The following is a 21,677-nucleotide window of genomic DNA, read 5'->3' as shown; positions in this document are numbered from 1 at the left end:
ACATTGGTCATTTTGACAATTATGTGGCGTGGGGATCCTCTTCTCCGATCCTGTCTAAAGGGAGTTCTATAAGTTTCCTGGACCTGTGTATCAACCTCTTGCTCTGTTTGGAAAATTTTCTGCTACTACTTCCTTGAAGAGATTGTTGATCCCTTTGGTTTCACTTTCTTTTCCCTCCTCTATTCCAATTATTCTTAGGTTAGCTCTCTTAAAATGGGCCCATATTTCTTCAATATCAGATTCCTGCTGTCGGATATTTTTTTCTAGATTAGAAACTATGTGTTCATTTTTGGAATGATCATCTTCTAAGAGCGAGATTCTGTTCTCCATGTGTTCTAATCGGTTGTTTGTGCTTTGAATTGAGGCCTTTACTTCATTAATTGCATCCTTTATCTCTTTTTGGCTCTCTCTGAGTTCTTTTTGAAGCACCTCTATTATTTCTACAGTTATTTTCCTGATTTGATCTTCTAGAAATCTCTGATTTTCTGTTTTATCGGGTTCTGATGTTGTGGGGTTGTGGGCATTCATTGCTCCAGTATTATTCCTCTTTCCCATGATTTCGGAAGTTTGTGCCTTCTCTGGGTTCTTCCCTTGGGTCTCGAGTCAGTAGTATCTCAGACCCCACTACTCCTTTACTGGGTTGTATCATAGAGTCTCCGACCCAGAGAGCCGATAGAGGCTGCTTTAGACCGTGGGGGGTGCCAGGTTGCCAGTTCTCCTATGGTGTGATATCTCTGCCACCGCCCCTCCCCCACTGGGTCAAGTCCCAGGGAGTACAGTACTGGGATTTCTCCTCTGTGGCCCGCAATTTGACTCACTGTTCTTGAGTACGCAGATGTAGCTGTACTGGATTCGGTGAATTCTCTGCTGCTGCCGCCGGTGACAATATGGCGCCGCTGCTACGCCCTCGGCCGTGAGGCTCGTGTATTTCTTCTTGGTTTTGATTTCCACTCTGAATCCCTGCAGCGTGTGCTGAGCTCAGCCACTAGGAGCTTTAGATTTTACCTGCGGTGAGAAATCCCGCCTTGCTGTTCCGCAGCGGCTCACCTTGGCTTGCTGTAGTCGTCTGGTGAACTCGCCGCTGCCGCCGGCAGTATGGCGCTGATGCCACGTCCTCGGGTGTGAGGCCGGTGTATCTCCTCTGTGGCTCTGAGCTCTGTTCTCAGTCCACTTTCTCTCTGGAGCCTGGTGATTTTTTGTTTCTCTGGTGATGGTGTTTTCTGGCTATGAAAGGCACTGATTTTGTGGTAATGGAGATTGGTTGTTAGCGGGGCTCTTATTTTCTCGGTCGCCATCTTCCTCTTTTGATGAATTTAAATTCAAAGTTTATGTAGGGTCTAAATCAGTTCAGAAAAATGTGTATTTCATAATGAAATACCAGAATAAATTTTTCTCCCTCCACGGTAGATGCTCAAAATTTTACTAAAATTTGTGATTATGAATTTAAAGTTTTAGGAATACTATTCACTGTGTGAATGAGTTTGGTATGTTCCTGCACTCACTGATACGTGGCTTACATCCATCCATCCATCAATCCATTCTACATTCAGTAAAGACTTATTCTGTGGCACCCACTGTGTGGCAGTTCCTGAACTGGATCCTGGGAATACAGGTTGAGGATCCCCTATTTAAAATGCTTAAAAACAGAGTTTTTCAGACATTGGAATATTTGCACATATACAATGAGATATCAGGGAAGGGGACCCAAGACCAAAACATAAAATTCATTTTGTTCATCTAGACCTTATTCACATAGCCTTAAGATAATTTTGTACAACATTTTTGGTGCACCTATGTGACTGTGATCTGCCACATGTGGACTTTTTCACTTGTGGTGTCATAGCAGTATTCAAAAAGTTTCAGAACTTGAGGCATTTCAGATTTAGGATTTTTGGAAATGGTGTGTGTGTGTGTGTGTGTGTGTGTGTGTGTGTGTATGTGTGTAACTGAATGAATAAGTATACATTTCTGGCTCAATGATCCTCATAATCAAATTTATTTTCATTTTTGGTGGTACTGGGGTTCCTGGGAAACCCTTCTACCTCCGGGCTACAGTCCCAGGCCTATTATATATGTGTGTGTGTGTATATATATATACACACACACACATTTTTTTGAGGGGTCTAGGGATGGAACCCAGGGGCATTCGACCTCCAAGCTACACCCCCTGCCCTATTTTTTTATTCTTTATTTTGAAACCGGGTCTCACTGAGTTACAGAGGGGTTTACTAAGTAGCTGAGGCTGTCTGTGAACCGCGATCCTCCAGGTCTCCGCCTTCTGAATGCTGGGATTACAGGTGTGCACCACCACGCCCGGCTCTATTTTATATTTTTATTTGGAAACAGGGTCTCTTAAGCCAGTGTGGCTGCTTTGAACCTGCGCAATTCTCCTGTCTCTGCCTTTCAAGCTCGGGGATTACAAGCGTGCACCACCACACCTGGCCTCACGATCTAATTTAAAGACAAGAAACAACTTGTCAAAGTTATGCAAAGGAATAAAGAGAGCAGTATGCCTATTTTGCTTGGTAAAATAAGGCATAATTCACCAAAGCAATGATAATTATCTTAAATTTTCCTCAAAATAAAAGAAAAATCATGATTTTAGATCTGTTAAAAGGGGTCATAGGAACTCTAGGTGAAAAAGCAGATCCTATAGAGGAGCAAATAAGGTAACCTATCTGTGGGAATGGGAGGAGAGGAGAAGGAAACTCTTTAAAGCACACGATGTAATGATTCATATCATAGTGAACCACTAAGCCAAGCATGAGAGGGAGGATAGGGAGGGAGTGGGTGGGGACTGGGAGGGGCTGGCTGGGTGATGGGTGCATTTATTCCTACACAAGTTTTTTGCTTCATCATGATGTATAAATAAAATGCACCAATAAGCATTTTTTAAAAAGTTAGCACAAGCTAGTTCAGTGAAAATTTAAAAATCTATAAAACCCTCAACATAAATTATAAAGTAGTAGTTTAATAAAAACTAAATATGCTCCAAATTTAATTATTCTACATTCAAATCTATCTAAAAGAAAAAGTAGTCTCTTAGACTCCTGGGGCTTTAAAACAACTCAGTATTAAAGCACTACATTTTTTCCTCATACCCAAATTGTTATCATTTGAAAATATATATTTGAATACTTTTAATTTTCAAATTACACAACTTATATGTGGCTCTGTTTTCTAAATGAGAATACTTCACAGGAACCTGTGAGAGTTATCAAGGACAATTTTTAAGTACCTAACAGTACCTAGCACATAGTAGTACTCAGTTTTCATTTCTTGTTTTCAATCCCTTTCTGCCAAACACTAGATTTTTCAAGACTTAAAATTATATTTAGTTCTCCATTCAGAAGAATAAATGTATGTATTGTAATATATTCTAACTACAACTTTATAGTAGTTTTCAAACAGAAGAATAGACATTTTCTTACCAAATAGGGACACACTTGAGATCCAGGGCCAAATGTAAGTTCACATTGTTTGTTTACGTCATATATTAACCCAGGAAGTTGTAAAGACAAATCATATGTTCTCCCATTTGGTTTGTCAAGAAGGCATTCTCCATGACCTGTACTGTATCAATGATAGGAATCAATACAAATGGATACACCTTAGTATAACACTATCACGTTTTCTGTAGTTTGTTTGTTTGTTTGTTTTTTGCAGTACTGGTGATGGAACCCAGGGGGGCATTCTACCAAAGAGTGATACCCCAGCCCTAATTTTTTATTCTTTATTTTTTGAAACAGGGTTTCACTGAGTTTCAAGGGGCCTCACTAAGAAGCTGAGGCTGTCCTCATACCACGATCCTCCAGTCTCTGCCTCCTGAATACTGGGATTACAAGTGTGTGCCACCATGCCCAGCTTCTGTAGTTCTTATAGTCTTAAGAAAATTATGAACTGCCAGGCGCTGGGTGCACATTGGCCGGGCATCCGATGGGCTTTTGGGGGCAGAAGAATGGCCCTGGCCAGTGATTTCTACCTGCGATAGTACGTGGGGCATAAGGGCAAGTTCGGCTACGCGTTTCTGGAGTTTGAGTTTCGGCCAGACGAGAAGCTTAAATATGCCAACAACAGCAATTACAAAAATGACATCATGATCAGAAAAGAGGCATATGTCCACAAGAGTGTAACGGAAGAACTGAAGAGAATCATTGATGACAGTGAAATTACAAAAGAAGATGATGCTCTGTGGCCTCCCCCCAGAGAAGGTTGGCGGGCAAGAGCTTGAAATTGTAACTGAAGATGAACACATTTCTTTTACCAGTTCAAAAATAGGTTCTCTTATTGATGTAAATCAGTCAAAGGATCCTGAAGGCCTTCGAGTATTTTACTATTTGGTACAAGACTTGAAATGTCTAGTTTTCAGTCTCATGGGATTACAGTTCAAGATTAAGCCAATTTAACTTGTATGTTTGGAAGATGTTTGTATGTTTAATTAAGGGATGGGAAAGGGAGGGTTTATTTGTCATTTATAATATTGTGGTTTTTATGAATGTGAAGTGGAACTTTTTTGTATACAATGTATGAAAATAAGCGGGTCTCATGTTTATAAAAAGAATGAGTATTCTTTTAAATTATTCCATAATTTAAAAGCCAACTCATATCTACATCAATAAAATTTCTATATATAATGACAAATTCACAGTTTACAAAGGACTTTTAATGTGCATGTGTGCAACTGGCCCCAGAATCTTCTCTAAGATGCAATAAAAAAAAAAATTAAGCAAGCCAGGACTGTATCATAGCAGTAGTCTCTGCCTAGCATGTGCAAAGTTCTGAGTTCAATCTCCAGCACTGCAAAAGTTTTTTTTAATGACAAATAATATACATAAATTTATTAGAATATAATTTATATCATACTTCTGGTCTACTTTGCTATCCAATAGTAGTTGCCTCAAATGTAAAGCCCAAACTGCCAAAATATGTAAAAACAAACATGACTTTTCAAATCATTTGAGAAAATATACTTTTAGTTCAAAACAACAACTCAAAAGGAACTTCAAAATGTTTTCTGTTGTCTCCAAGAGGCTTCTCTGGGAGGAGAAAGAACAGAACACAGTCAAAACGACTGGCTTTAGGAGCTTACATCTGTCCCCAACACTTCCTGGGATACATCGCTTCAAACAAATTATTTACTCTCCCTGAGCCTGTCTCCTCATTTGTGAGTTGAGAGTAGTAATTCTATCTTATTAAAATACAGTCACATGCTTCATAATGTCTCAGGCAATGATGGACCCTATATATGACAGTGGCAGTGCACCAGAAGATTAAAAGAGAGCTGAAAAACTCCTATCACCTAGTAACACTGTTGCTAGCATCATTTCACAGCACACACATCACTGATGTGTTTGTGTTGATGCTGACAGAAACAACCTGACTGCACTGAGAGCAGTATATACCACAGCACATAGATTAGGTGAAATGCATAATACTTTATAAGTAATACTTGACTATGTTACTGGTTTATGTATTTTCTCTACTACACTTTTTATCTTTCTTTTAGAGTGTTACAAAAAAAGCTGAATATCAAACTGCATGCTGTGTTATGCCAACAGCAGCCTATGTCTTGTGTTTACTGCATCAGGAGGTCACATTGAGTGAGTGGCCCATGCCATCTAGGCTTATACAATTAGGTTACATAATGGCCACACCATAAAAAAATGCCAACTGAGGTATTTCTCAGAATGTATCCCTTCACTACAAAATGCATGCATGTACATGATATGGTTAAATGACTTAGAAAAGTGGCAAATAGCATTGAAATATATATGTGATTTCTGTGTTTTAATTAAATTTATAGAAAACCCTGTCAAAATGCTTAGCTACTCAAATTGGGCTAATAGCAATATGTCTTTTACTTTAAAATTGAAAGAAATATTTTTTGGAAACTTTTACTGGCTAAAGGGGCATATTAACTTTTTTCAGTAAAATGAACATGTAGCTTTTTAAATCTCCATTGAAGAGAATCAAAATATTATCTTTCTCAAGAAAAAGCATACTCAGTGGTATTTTTCATCAAATATATCAGTTAACCATTGAACAAAGCTATATACAATCATGTAATATACAATCATGTAATCTATAAATATATATTGTTTTAAAAATCAAATTTCCATGTAAAGAAAAATGATCACTGCTGGTTATAATTAAAGGCTATATTTATAAACATATATTCCAAAGCATGGTTTTACTTATGCCCACAGTTTTCAAAATGAATAGAGAGCTGTTACACTGGTGACTAGAAAGTACAGCATAAAAAATAAAGTTGTATTTGTGGGGAAAAAAAGGTTTCAGGAAAGGGTTTGGGCTTGTACTCTGCATATGTTTCAGCAACAGAAATACCATTTGAATAAAAGAAATTGAGGAGCTGAGAAAAATTATTAGGAGATGAAGGGAAAAGGCATAAAAATCAGGATCTGTCTCCACTCTTTAGAGTTGGGAAGCGCCTCCAAGAGTCTGTAAAGTTGGAGATGCTACGTCTCCGTGGCTTTAGAGAACTATATGGATTACTCATCATTTGACCTTAGCTAGTTTTTAGGCTTTAGGGGCACCTCAAACTGGAGCCACTCAAACTTCTCTCAAAATATCACCTAGTCATTTCTGGAAAAAAATAAAAAACATAATAAGGAAAATAAGCAAAATTCAAAATACAAAAAAGAGTAAAACAAATTTTAAATCACAGAAACACATATGCTGTGATTACCATTAAGTCTCTCCCCAAATAGAGTTTTCATCATAAGTGGGTCCAAATTAAAAAAAAATAGGTGGGTATAAATTGCAATAAAATATTTTTCTTAAGGGAGCAAAATAATATATACAACTCTTCCTTGCTTTTAAGTATCAACTTGTAAAGTTTAAGTAAGCTTAATTCTGAGCAATAAAAAAGTAAATAGAAACTGAGACACTTTTAAAAGAGCATACAAGTTTCAAATTTTATAATCAAATAAATGTTTAATTACTCAACTAAAGTAATACAGATTCAGACTTACACTCAACTAAAGTAACACAGATTCAGACTTACTCTAAGAATTCTGTGATATATTTCTGACTACATTTTGACCAGGTCCAAGGACTTGTGTGGTAATTTAAAGTCGGGGCCATTACATGATACTGATGTTTAATTCCAGCTTCTTTACATTTAAAACTATCATCATGTGGAACATTAAATCTAAAAAAAAAAAAACATTAAAGAAGACTATCAAAAGTTTATGCAACATTAGTAATGATTACCTATTTATACTATAATACAGTGTGAAATATAGATGAATCTGTTTACATCAGGTTTTATACTCTTGATATCTTCATAAGGCACTATCATTTCATGTTTAAAAGCACATGATTTCTGAGAAAACACAAAATTATACCTTTTATCAACAGCACAGTCTATTGATTTGGCATCTCAGTGTAAACAATCATTTGGATTCTGGCATACCTCCTCACAGCACAGGCAATACATTCACATAAAAAAATGCCTGCAGGTTTCAACATGTATATCCTGGACTTGTGTGTGGTAAGGTGACACCACATTAAGTTCTAGACCACTGACTATTAGTATAATATCTAAAAGAACTCTTTAATCCCTGACTACATATAATTCTATTATTTTATATCATTTTATAGTATCCATCTATTTGAAACAACCTAAGTAATACTTCTGGTCTATAATTCAAAACTGACAATCAGAATTAGAATAATAAGAACATTCCCAAGCCGGGTGTGGTGGCGCACACTTGTAAACTCAGCATTCAGGAGGCTGAGACCAGAGGTTCACAGGTTCGCAGTTCATGGACAGCCTCAGCTACTTAGTGAGGCCCTCTGCAACTTAGTGAGACCCTGTTTCAAAATGAAGAATAAAGAGTAGGGCAGAGGGTGTAGCTTGGAGGTTGAATGCCCCTGGGAGGTCGAATGCCCCTGGGTTCCATCCCCAGATCCGCAAAAAATAAAAAAAAGAACATTTCCAAGGGCACCCAAATCTTCACAATGAGAGCAACAATACTACATAACAGGTGAACAGAAGATTCTGCACCGTCTTTTGTAGACTTAAGGATAAACTCAAGTTTAGAAGAATCACTGAAATCACCTAATTCAGAACTTGGCCTGCTGAAATTTGTATTTAAGTCACTCTTTCAATTGAACTACTTACCCATATTCTAGAGACAGAGTTTCTCAGGGAGAAAATAACTGTCTAGCTAAGATAGCACTCTCTCTAAGAAGAGCCTTCTACTAGTTAGCAGCCTTGGGAACTAGCACATATATTGCTACAATACTTCAACAGTCTGCAGGTATCTTCTGCATCCTATCTCCTAATCCCCCACTTCTAATTACAAAATTGAGTGTGAAATTTGCCAATGATTGTGAAATATAGCTATGTTAAGAGGAAAGTGGGGGTGCTAGTTAACTAAAAATTATCTCCATTTCAAATTTTTCTGCACAAATGCTCTATTGATATCTCAAGGCATGGCCAGGAAAAGAAATATGGCCAAACCAAGGGAGCCAACTCTAGCCTCAATTCCTTATTAGCAGATAACAAAGAAACTTCAAGATGTACTTTGGGGCACAGTTGAAATCATTTTTCAGAGGATGAGTTTGTGGGGCTTTCTGATTTTCATGGGCACTCCCAGGATATCATGGGAAACCACAGCCTCCATTCTTAGAGCATAGAACCCCAGAAGAATTTTGGCAAAGCAGGAATAGATAAGAAAATCTCAAATATTTATGAAAAACCATAGGGTGTTAGAAAGAAACTTTTAAAAATTATTTTAATGAAGAGAAATTGCCATGGGCTACATCCTCTGCTAGGGCTCTGAGCTATAAGAGAAAAAAATGAACTGGTATTACAAATGTCTTTGGGAGTTACCCAGAACCAGGAGCCCTTGTAGGCCCTCCCATAAGATGGTAGTGGACAGTACCTGGTCATGTATAGGATAACAAGGGATAGAGGCCAGAAGTGCTTGTCATGTAATCCAAAACAGTAAATGAAATAAAAGAACTCCCAAGTTCTAGTTCTTTGCTTAGTCTGTTGATCTGTGCAGCCTGTCTGACCTAACATAGATCACAAAAGAGCCAGAGTTAGCATTTCAGGGATGAAAATTATACTGCTAATACTTAATGAAGAAATAAAGGTTCTAATTACTCAATTGATGATAGGATTTTAGGCATTCTCAGCAGTGGTAAGCAGAAGGCCTACTACTGAGTTCACAGAGGGTACTTACACATGCCCAAGTTCATGGGCTATGGTAAAGGCAGCACTGAGTCCATTCTCTTCACTAATAGAGCAGCTCCGTAAAGGGTCACACAGGGTACCTAATTCTGCTAAGCCTGAAAAATTTCACATTTGTACTTTATCAAAATGGAAACCACCAAAATCATAAAGTAAGAACTAAATTTTAAAGCATCTAACTATTGCCATTACTCCTTGGAAATGAATGTAGAGTGGGTTGTCAATATCAAATAACATTTTTTAGGGTGAAAGAAAAAATGAGTTGATTTTTCTGCAGTTGAAATGTCTTTGGCAAATTCTTAGATTCTTTAAATCAACAAATGATTCAAAAAATGGAAGTGAGAACACAATTTTTCGAAATAAAGAGGAAAATACAATTGGTCTAGTGAGGGCAGTGGGACAAAGAGTAAATATATTTACTGGTAATAAATAATAAGAGAAGAAAATTGTCTAAACTCAACAATACTATAAAGTTCCTTTAATTTTTTGAAATTTGAGACAGAATACAGATATTCAATTATTACATAATAAATAAGTAAGATAAGTGCTTAAAATAGTGCCTGCCTTTTAATATATGAAAAATTAACATTATTACAAGAATTATTGCAAGTACCTAAGAATTTATTTTAGCAATAGAAAATATATTTTATATCAAAATCTAGTCACTCCCATATATAGAAAGAATGTGAAACTCAAATATGCTGTTGAAAGATGAAGGTAGTATGAACTGGCTGATATCAATAATTAAAGTTTAAAGAGTCCTCTAAAAATAATATACTTATGAAGCTGGTCATAGTGGTGTACCTCTGTAATCCCATCTACTTGGGAGGCTGAGGCAGGAGGATTACAAGTTGAAGATTAGTATATGGTAATTTAGCAAGACCTTGTCTCAAAATAAGAAATAAAGAGTCTGAAGATGTATCAGTGGCCCAGTACCTTGGGCTCAATCCAAACTATCACAAATAATAACAATAGTATTAATAATTGTTAAAGTAAATAAAAGTAATACAGGCAAGAAATTAATAATGAATGTTCATTGTATCAATCCATATTCTGTAATCAAGTTAGCTCTTCATGTATTTCTTAACTGAGTTTTCTTAATGCTATCTTTCAACATTTAATTGTAAATTTATCTGCCCTCCTATGATGATTCCTTTTACAAAGGAGATTTTTCATATATGAGAAGTTTTTGCATAAGAAATTTCTCAATGCAGAATAAATAGGCTTGTATGAGCAACTGTTTTAATTCTCTCCTCCTAGGTAATCCTTTCACAAAAGAATTAAAAACATGAACATCTTTTTAGCACTTAAGGTAAATTTCCTAACATTCAGAGCATTTTGCTGGGCACTAAGAGACATAAAAGTTAAATTAAAGAACCTAAAGGGACTGGGGGAAAAAAGCCAGTCAAACAAGTTCATTAGTCAGGAAGGGAAGATCTGCCCTCTTTCTGAACCTATTGCCAAAAGGCCTTACTTGGACCAATTTCTTCTACAAAGGGCTTTTTCTTATTTAGAATCAAGGTCATCCACAGGCAAAAAATAAAAATAAAATACAGAAATTCTTTAATAGACTTTTGTATAGAATCTGAGGGAATCCCTGTTACTTAAAATTCTAAAATTATGGCTTGCATGTGGAATTTTTAGCCAGTTCTCATTGTACTATGCATTCTTCCTTTCTCATAATAAATTAAAGACAAACACATTTCTTTCATGGACATTCTTCTACTCCCATCCCTTCATTAGTATTCTCAATCTGTCAAACAGCTCAATTCTAATTTATTCATTTTCAGAGCTGTTTACATACTTAAAACACAATTATTAACTCTACTACTACCAAACTTTATAGTTCAAGCTTAAAAGTATATACAATCTAAACTGAACATCTGAGTCACATATGGATTTGTGAGAACATATACTGCATATAATGTCTTCTGGCAAAAATGAGAAATTTGAAAATATCCTGTATTAACAAGGATTCAATCAAAATGAATACTTATACTCTGTGGATAAAGATTGGTATGATGACTTTAGAAAATATTCTGGCATATCTTATAAAGTTGAATACAGGCTGAGCATTCTCTAGCCAAGGTGCTTGGAACCTCAGTTTTTCAGATTTCAAAATATTTTCAGTTTAAAAATATTTTCATAGACTTTACTAGTTAAGCATCCCTAATCTGAAAATCCAAACTAAAATGCTTCAAAATCTGAAACTTTAAGTTTTAGATTCAGTAGCAATTGGATTAGGGATGCTGAATCTATATTAGCATACACAATGACATACCAATTCTAATCAGAGGAATACCCTAGATCTTATAGCAAAGTACATAGCAGAGAAAAGCTGGATGCAGCCCAAATATCCACTAGTAAGAGATAGATATGTAAAACATGGATGGAAATCTCTTATAACAGTGAAAATGCATAAACTCTGATGTTCAAAAAGAAGCAAAACCAAATAATATCTTTTTCAGAAAAACAGACATATATAATACTATTCTTCCGAAGAAGGAAAGAATTGATGAGTTTAACACTTATGGAATTGGCTACCTCTTGGAGAAAAGCAAAGAAATAGAATAGGAATTAAACATAAACTGTGTACTAGTCACAACCAAGTTCTAACTCTTTAATGTAGTGGTGGGTTCATGACTTCATTTTAGTACTTTTTTTTTGAATTGGCATGTTATTAGGTATTATTTCTCATGAATCAAATATTACATAATAAAACACTCCAAATACATTGTTTACACAACACTCAATATTTAGTAATTGGAAAATGTTATCATTATTTTGTGAAATTACAGAGGCAGAATCAAGTAATAGTGATAAGTACAATAATTTATGAAGATAACTAATCCAAAAAATATATCAAATAAAAGGAAAATAAATGTTCTTTTATTTCATAAACAATTATATAAGCTAAATTGACAGAATAACTTACCTAAGGTGTCACATTTTTCTCTAGCTCCACAAATGTCTTCCCTTAAAATAAAACATTTATTTTGAAATATTTTCAGAATAATTTTGCAATAAGCCAAGACAAAATTAAAAATGGTTTAATTATGACATGACTATTACCATAGCCCAGATAAAAAATACAGTCCTTATTAAGTTCTGAAAAGGTTTGAACCTAGAGTAATATAGCATTTATGCATATCAATAAACAGTAGCTGTCCTACTGTAAGATAATTGAAGCTTTAATAAAGTTCAATAAAAAGTTTTCTAAGTATATTGCTCACCTCTGCCTTTATACAGTATACATAACACTGGTGACCTTTTCAATGATTCAATGTCATCATGACCTTTTGTTATTATGCAAAATAATGATGTCCTCATATATTAGCAAGTTGCCTAAAAACTTTTGCTTCTGCCATACTTAGTCCCCAATCATTGGATTTGATAGATCTCTTGTCTCTTTTCTATCTTTTCTCCTGGTCTTTTCTTCCTCCCATTTTAAATCTGTTATCGCCAATCTTTGCCTCTTGGTCATCAACTATAATACAGGGCAGGTCCATAGACCATGATAAAGTAATGTGTACAAATCAAGTCAATTAATTCTGCTTCCATTTTAAAAAGAAGTAAAGTATATTGGCTATATGTTAACTATTTTACATAGTGTAAATATTTTTATTTCAACATTATAGATAGCTGACATGTCCTTTAGGTTGATACCTAAGTTAACAATTTCATTGGTAAACCAACCAAACAACAAGCAAGACCTATATATTCTGGTAGTAACACTGTTGCTGAAAGAAGATGTGAATTATCACTGTATGTGTGTAGGTTCTTATAAAATGGAAATAATCCTATAAGAGCAGAGGTTTATTTCATATAAGTATAATTGAGAACAATATTAGCAAAGGCAGCCTAGAAATTACAATATGCAGTGAACATGAAAACAAGGAATAGATAGATATAAAAGAAAATTCAAGGAGTCCAAAAAGTGACAAATAGAGATGCTTATTGATCAAGCAACTGAAGCATCTAAAAAATAATAAATAAAAACTACTCCATAACTATATCTCTACTCCATAACTATATTAATTTCCAGATATTATTCCTATTCTCTCAATCTGTCACTAATATGATATAATGTTTGTTTGTTTACATCTACAGGTTATTCAATAATCTGACAATGATAATTTCCTAAGAAACTATTTAGTATTTCAGTCTTAAATAATAGGCAAATAATCTCATTCAATAAATATTCTCCCAGAACACTTCCCATGTATTATTGATAAAGAATTAAATAACTAGAAGTATCAGGCAGGAGGAAGGAGCAAAGCATTGCCACTGGAGGGGTGATTTCCAACACTGTACCTAGTGATGAGGACAGCAGTGTCATGGTGGGAGGGGTGAGCATCATCAAGAGCATTCTGAGTTTGTTGCCATAAGCAAAAGTTGCGTAGAGTGGTAGCTGCATTGAAACTTATGACTGGTCCTTCCTACAAAAAGTAATGAAAAATTAAATATAATGTCAAAATATTTATGTCCCCCTTTCTGTCCAAGCATATTAGCATCCATATAATTTATCAAAGTATTTTCACAGGCAAATGAAGGAATATCATTTTCCAGATTTACTCAAACACATTTTAGCAATATGTAAAACATTGTGGCCAAAATTGAATCTAACTAATCTCATGTAACCATCAAAAAATTAACTTTAAACCACATGCAGGTGGCCCACACTTGTAATCTCAGCATTTGAGAGGTTAAGACGGAGGATCTGAGTTCGGGATTAGCCTCAGCTACTTAGTGAGGCCCTTTGCAACTCAGTGATACCCTGTTTCAAAATAAAAAGAATAAAAAAAAAATTGGGCTGGAGATGTAGCTCAGACATAGAATGCCCCTGGGTTCCATCTCCAGTACCGAAAAAAAAAATAATAATAATTAACATTAAGCCGGGTGTGTTGGCACACTCTTTTAATTCCAGTATTTGGCAGGCTGAGACAGAGGATCACAGGTTCATGACCAGCCTCAGCTATTTTGTGAAGGCTCTCCAAAATTTAGTGAGACCCTGTTTCAAAATAAAAAATACAATAGGGCTGGGAGTATGGCTTGGAGAATCCCTAGTATTACACACACAAAATATTATTAAAAAAAACAAAAACATATTTAAATCCTCCATCATTAGGCTTATAAAAGTGAATACCAGGATATTTTTAACTTTAGTCACTTTTGTCCTTGGCTCAGTTAAACACTTGTGTTGTTCCATTTAATTTCCATCATGGAAGAAGAGGTAATAGCACTGACTCCTTCTCAAATTAAGTTTTTCCAAGTAAGTTCTTTTTAAAAATATCTATTTTTTTTTTTTTCAGTACTGGGGATGGAACCCAGAGGCAGTGTACCTCTGAGCTACACCCATCAGCCCTATTTTTTTTAGTTTGTTTGTTTGTTTATTTATTTATTTAGGTGGTACTGAGGTTCCTGGAAGCCTTTCTACCTCCAGGTTACACTCCCAGACCTATTTTATACTTTTTTATTTTTTGGAAAAAGGGTCTCTTAAGCCAGCGCGGCTGGCTTCGAACCTGCACGATCCTCCTGTCTCCATCTCCCAAGCGTGGGGATTACAAGCGTGCGCCACCACACTCAGGTAGTCTTTATTTTTTGAAACAGGGTCTCACTGAGTTGCGAAGAGCCTCGCTAAGTAGCTGGGGCTGTCCTCGAACTGCAATCCTCTGGTCTCTACCTCCCAAATGATGGGATTACAAGTGTATGTCACCACCACACCTGGCTCAAAATATCTCACTTCTAATAAGAGTTTTGTGATCCACATATGATTCTACTAATAACCTACTACAAATAAAAGTCCTAACTTGAGATCTGCTTCTTACCTGTTCGTTGTGAATTACAATTAATTTTACGATTACTATGTTTATAAGATTTCCAATACTTGCGTCCTTATAGATTGCTGCAACCTGCAAGTAAAACAATAAGTAAATGTTTGATTAGATACCTACAAAGAATATTTCTTCTCAAAATCAAATTGGAACCAATCCTATCTATTCTCCAATTTAGCTGCACTTTGGAATCACTTAGAGAACTGTTACAAATTCTTGGCCTTTGGCCACATTCCTTATCATGCCCTCTTCCTTCTCTCTGCATCCTCCCTTATTAACTACATCAAAATCTCTACGGTATTACACAGGCATTCATATCTTTTAATGTTCCCCAGTATTTTAAGGATTCTACTGTGAAGCAAAGTTTGAGAACCAGAATCCTCAACTTGGCTACTGAGAATAGTCCAGGATCAGCAGCATTCATACCACCTAGCACTGGCAAGAAATCCAAACACAAGCCAGGCGTGGTGGCACATGCTTGTAATCCCAGCATTCAGGAGGCTGAGACCAGAGGATCACTGCTTGTGGCCAGCCTCAGCTATTTAATGAGGCCCTCGCAACTTAGTGAGACCGTTTCAAAATATAGAATAAAAAATAGGGCAGGGGATGTAGCTCAGAGGTTGAATCCTCCTGGGTTTCATCCCCAGACCCGCAAAAAAAAAAAAAGAAGAAAAAAAAAGAAGAAGAAATCTAAACACAGAATCCACATTTTAACAAAATCTTCCAGTGACTTAAAACACATATGAGTTTGTAAACTGCTAGTGCTGGGAAAGATTCAGCAGGAAATTCACTTCATTACAGGTCATAATCCACAGCTCACATGAACACAATAGTCCATAAAAGTATGTCTACATTTTCTTTTCTGGTAGTTTAATATTTTCTGCCAGTTGTATAGTTACAATTCTGAATATGGTAATTATTTTTAGCATTTAGTACTACTGTAATCTTTAGAAATAGATCCATATAGAAACATATCAACAGAAGAGGTCATGTGAAAATCAAAACCTGATCCTCAATTTCCCAAAGACTGAAGAATGCCAACCCATGATGCGCTCTGCATGGGCTCAGTTTATGATTTCTGATTAAAGTACTATCTGTTTCCTGATTCATATCCTCTTCTAACTCTTCATAGAAGCTAGCACTGCAGGAGGAATGCCCTCCATGGCCAGTGCCTCTATCTCACAAACCTTCAGAGATGTAACTCACTTTGGACCAGGATCACCCGTGTGATGAGAACCACCACCTCTGATGCCGAGATCACCTTCTCATGGGCTCTGGCCAAAACAACACCATAATTGCTTGGGAAGCGCTACATCTCTCATTTCTTTGAGAAATAAATGTTCAGCATCTACTCTTTGCATTGTTAGTTACAGACACAGAGATATGGAAGAGAGCATGGTCCCTTAGCACAATTTTCTGCCAGTTGTATAGTTACAATTCTGAAAATGGTAATTATTTTTAGCATTTAGTTTGCTAAGAGTATCACTACCAGGACTCTCAAACCATCAGTCAAAGCTGCTACATCATGGCATGTTATGTGACTGCTACCAATGCCTCTTATACCAAAGAGATTGCCACCAGAACCAGGGCCCACAGCATCTCTGGAGCATCTGCCACAGCAGGGTTAGCATGCCCCAACTACACATTTCAGCCCATGTATAGCTATGGTAGCTACGCAGCCAAAGGTGTTTACAGGGTTGTCTTCTTTACCTACGTTGTACTATTTTTTAGTAAGAGCAATGGTAACCCTAGAGGGGTGACAGTAAGTTAAAACAGGAACAAATGACTGGCCACTCCAAGTGGGTCTGTTAGCACTCCAGTATGGCTCATTTTAAAATGGAAGCTGTAAAATTCACAGTTAACTTACAAACATTCTTTTGATTTGCAAGTTTTAAAAATATATCTATCATAGAAAGCACTAGGCCCAATTTTCTAGCTTCTACCTCATCCTTTGATCCTGTGACTTTAAAAGTTGTTATTTTCTAAGTCAGATTATACGGTCAAAAACACACCTTAAAGGTATTTAGAAAGGTTCTTCTTCCCATAAAAACAAAAAATACTTGTGTACTTACATACAGCAGGTAGACCTTTCACTATATTTAAATATTTAAAGGTGCTATTAACTAGTACTTGTATGCAATAATGTTGAGTTTTGATTCCAGAAACAAAAAGCTGTAAAACATATTTGGTACTTGGAAAACTTTTAAATAAGCATGTACAATATTCTTCTCTCGTTCCCCCAAACCAGTACCCTGTATTTCAGTCTCTTGATGGCAGGGAAATAGTTTGCCAGTACAAATAAGTAAATTAATAGCAATAAATAAAGAGCAAATATATGAAATACTTATTGAATGATATGTGCCAAATGTGTTGTAAGTTTAAATGTGCTTTTATTATAAGCCTTATGAGATAGGGACTATTATAGTGCACATTTTACAAATAACAAAACTAAGATATAGAGAAGTTGAGTAACATATTATTGGCAGCTGGCAAATATCCCAATTTCCATCCTTGGGACACTGGTGTTGCAGCTCTTACTACTTTTGCTATCTTATTCCAAGTCCTTCCCAGTTAGCTCTTGGCCCATAAACTATGTCAAAGCCCTGCTACCACTCATTCCCTGATCCCTGAGAGTGTCCTTCAGGGTCACCAGACCAGGGCATGGAGAAGTCCTAGGCCAGCAGGAGACCTAGGACTTAGTTCTAGCTCTATTACTGGTATGAGCCAGTTGTACAACCTTGGAAAATACATTTATAATTTTTTGCCTTAATATCTGCAATGATGTTGAGGCGCTGAGTCCCCTTGGTCACAATAACCTGGTGTAATACATTAGTATTAACAGGCAATGTCATAAAAAGATGTGAAGGACACTTACCCACTGTTTTGTGTGTGAAGGACATTTATATCAAAGAATAAAATCATTCTACAGTTGGAGAAACATTGAGTCTATATTACTGTGTTATACAAAATAATGAGGTTCATGTCAACATATTTGTTTGTATTATAATTTAATCAATTTCATAACCCTATCCCTCTCCTTTCTCTCCTAGTCTACCTTTCTCCGATCCTTATCCTCTTCTGTATTTTCGCATTTTTTTCTAACACCTGTATTTGAAAGAAAAAAATATGTGACCCTTGACTGTCTATCTTTTGGAGTTTGCCTTATTTCACTTAACATAATGTTCTGCAATTCCATCTGCTTTCCTGCAAATTGCATCATTTTGCTCTTTATCTATGTAAAACTTCATTGTGTATGTATAACACTTTATAACATATTTATATATAACATTATATATATTCATGTACATGTGTATATGTGTGTGTATATATATGTATATATAAAACATTTTTCCACTGACAGGTGCCTAGGCAGTTCCATGACTTAGCTATTGCGAATTAAATTGCTATAAATATGGGTATACATCACTATGGTATGCTGTTCAATTCCTTTGCATAAATGCTGAGGAGTGTTACAGCTGTGTCACATGGTGGTTCCATTACTAGATTTTTAAGGAGCCTCCATACTGATCTCCTTAGTGGATATACTAATTTACACCCCCATCAATTGTGTCTAAGGTTCCCTTTTCCCACATCCTCATCAACATTTATTATTGCTTATATTTGTGTGGGGGGGTACTAGGAATTAAACCCAGGGTCATTCTGCCTCCAAGCTATACCCCCAGCCCAATTTTTTATTCTTTATTTTGAAACAAGGTCTCACTAAGTTGTGGAGGGCCTCACTAAGTAGCTGAGGCTGGCTGCAAACCTGAATCCTACTATCTCAGCTTCCCAAGTACTGGGATTACAATCGTGCACTACCACACCCGGCTCTTATTATATTCTTGATGACTGCTATTCTAACTGGAGTGAGATGAAACCTCAGCACAGTTTTTATTTGTATTTCTCTGATTGCTAAAGATATTGCACATTTATTAATATATATGTTAACCATTTAAATTTCTTTTAGGGGGACTGGGCGTGTGCCTGCAGGAACCAAGTGCAAAGGAGGGAAGGGGATGTGGGAGCACCCTGGTGTTTACCTACATGTGTGCATGCATGCATGAGGGGTGTAAAGGGCCCCACTTAAAATTTGGATTACAAAGGAATATTATCTTACTGAGAAAGAAGATGCAAAACAGTGAAAATTTCTCCAGATGAAGACCCTCAAGAAAATGATATGCAAACCAGTTCTTTATCACTAACCACTTCTTCAGAATAAAAAAGAATTGTCTGATCCTACAACAGGCCATAAAATAAACTTGGCCATACCAAACAGAATTTCCAAAATTGTAAAAGAGAGAATGAGTATTACACAGAAGGAGAAGAAAGTGGTGACGATGGGGGAAATGCTGTATGAAGTCCGAGTCAGCTAAGTTACCTACTAATTTTTTAAAAAGCATAAATTAAAAAGTATTCCAAAATGAGTTCTTCTTTTTGTCTTCCTCACCTTCAAGTTCAGCTACAGATTGTTCAGATGCAGTATCTGATATCTATAAACCTCGATCACATCCATCATCAAGGAAACATATATCTGGTATAACCATATTATCACCAAAATAGAAATATAGATCAGGAGTAAAATCAAGAGGAACACAACCTTCAAGTACTCAACCAAACATTGGTGACTACACTGAGGAATCTGAAGATACTGACAGATGTAACTCTTTGTCAACTCCAGAAATAAGCAATGTCAAGTCTTTTGAACCAGGCACATCAAATGACCAAAAAATAAAAGTTAAAAAGCAAGAAAATGGGAGTGGAGAAGTATATGATGGCCAGTCATGGTGGCACACACTTGTAATCTCAGTACTTGGGAGGCTGAGACAGGAGGATTGCAGGTTTCCAGCCAGCCTCAGCTACTTAGTGAGACCCTCTGCAATTTAATGAGACCCTGTTTCAAAAATAAAGAAGAAAAAATAGGGCTGGGGGTATAGCTCAGAAGTAGAATGCCCCTGGGTTCAATATCCAGTACCTAAAAAAAAAAAAAAAAGTAGATGATGATGTTGAGGTTCTAACAAATCATTCAAAATATTTGAAAGTAGCCAAATAAGGGAAAGAGAAACATGTGCCTAATCTCACCCCAAAGTCAACAGTGTTAGATTTTGATTTAGACCAAGATATAAACAATAGGTCTTCATAACACAATAAACCTGAATCGTCTTTTGAAAGCTTTTCTGCATTTGGATATAAAGGAACTACAAAAACATCACTTTGACCAGCCTTCGGTAGTACCTAGGAAAAACTATTCTTTCATAAGAAAAGTGATAAATTGATCAGTAAAATCAGAGGCTTTTGAATGAATTGTCAAGCCAGGCTGAAAATGAGGAAGCAAAAGTACAATTCCCAAAAGATTTACTAGTCATCCCCCTAAGTTATATCATAGTGCTTGTAACAAAAAGAACAATAAAGGATTAAAAAAGAAAATTTGGCTTCATTGAAAATGCTTAAGTCTGTGAAGCCAACAGTTGATATGAGACACTGAGAATAGCTCATGGACTATCATCGCAACATGGGCTATCATCCTAACACCATTCTCAACACAGGTGAGATCCATGCTTGACCAACATAGCCCATTAAGAGAAGCTGCCTACCAGTGGTCTCAGTTGTAAGACCAAGCAATCAGTGTGACACATCCAGTGCCCCTTTGCAAAGACCTAAACCCCCTAGTGTCCTTACTGCTTGGTTATGACACCCTATTTTACTTTAAACATTGTTCATCAAATTTTTGTTGATGTTCTCTTGTATATTGCCATAATTCTCTGTGTAAACATCAGCAATACTTTTTCAGCAAAGCATGTAATAGTTGTAATTTTATTATTTGATGCAAAATTGTCAAAAAGACAATTTAATGTAAAATCAATATTGCCTTGAGGATATATTTATACAAAGTGTATATGTATGTAATAGAAAAATGGGAGTGAGGCATGTTTCTCAGTATAGAGGATGATTCAGTTGTCATGCTGATAAAACAGCAGTGATACTATCATTGCATGGTGGGCCCAGGGTGTTCACTATATAATTCTCATTTTATATTAATTTCTTTTAAGCTTCAAACCATGACCTTGCCTCTTAAATTTGACTTTGTTTTCTATTTGCTTCAGAATTTCTGTGGCATTGTCATATGAAGTTTTACTTTGTTGTGAAACAAAAATCCTCAAATTTGTTTTCATGTGTGGAGCTTATTTAGATATGATGAGCAGAAGCATGTACTGGGGCAATCCTTATGATACACCAGCGGTTATCTTGTATGCCTGTAGATGTGCACTAAGTTAGGTCTTTTAAATCTGATTAGCCATTCCAAACCATTTTACACTGTGAATATTAGAAAATTCAAATTAGAAGCTCTTCTTTTGTGGTTTTATGCATTCAAGCAAAGTACTATTAAGGATTCTGAAAAAGGAGATGCATTAGAACTACAATCTCTTATCTTGTAACTAGTTTGTCTATAAGCCAGATTCGTTGCGTATAAGCAAAAACAAGTACTGAATCAGTAAAATAACATCAACAATTGAAGAGCCAAGAAGCAGCTTCCAAGGTGTGTTAGAACAGTGAACAGTGCTTTAAGGGATATCATTATGTTGTACCATGATGTAGTATTTATTGTATTAAGAGATAATACA

General features: G+C 36.0%; 1 protein-coding gene and 2 pseudogenes across 4 annotated transcripts in view; 2 read left to right on the top strand and 1 right to left on the bottom strand.

Moving 5' to 3' along the window:
* ADAMTS20 (ADAM metallopeptidase with thrombospondin type 1 motif 20) overlaps positions 1-21,677 on the bottom strand; it is a gene marked incomplete at both ends in the record, with an annotated part of 191,686 nt that overhangs the window by 108,265 nt on the left and 61,744 nt on the right. For both annotated transcript variants that reach the window (XM_080705454.1, XM_080705455.1), the window contains 6 exons: positions 3,432-3,573; positions 7,025-7,171; positions 9,216-9,321; positions 12,159-12,199; positions 13,538-13,662; positions 15,052-15,135. In XM_080705454.1, coding sequence (XP_080561580.1) covers positions 3,432-3,573; positions 7,025-7,171; positions 9,216-9,321; positions 12,159-12,199; positions 13,538-13,662; positions 15,052-15,135 — 645 coding nt within the window. The remainder of the gene's footprint in view (positions 1-3,431; positions 3,574-7,024; positions 7,172-9,215; positions 9,322-12,158; positions 12,200-13,537; positions 13,663-15,051; positions 15,136-21,677) is intronic.
* On the top strand, positions 3,959-4,406 carry LOC308269909 (protein mago nashi homolog 2-like; annotated as a pseudogene). Its single transcript has one exon. The product of its transcript is annotated as a protein mago nashi homolog 2-like (transcript).
* Positions 16,583-20,617, top strand: LOC308270304 (cilia- and flagella-associated protein 97-like; annotated as a pseudogene). Its single transcript has 3 exons — positions 16,583-16,819; positions 19,272-19,821; positions 20,027-20,617. The product of its transcript is annotated as a cilia- and flagella-associated protein 97-like (transcript).

Source organism: Muscardinus avellanarius, assembly GCF_963383645.1.
Source record: "Muscardinus avellanarius genome assembly, chromosome: 11".
Taxonomy (NCBI): domain Eukaryota; kingdom Metazoa; phylum Chordata; class Mammalia; order Rodentia; family Gliridae; genus Muscardinus; species Muscardinus avellanarius.
The sequence above is the reverse complement of the archived record's forward strand: the minus strand, read 5'-3'. Positions and strand labels throughout refer to the sequence as shown.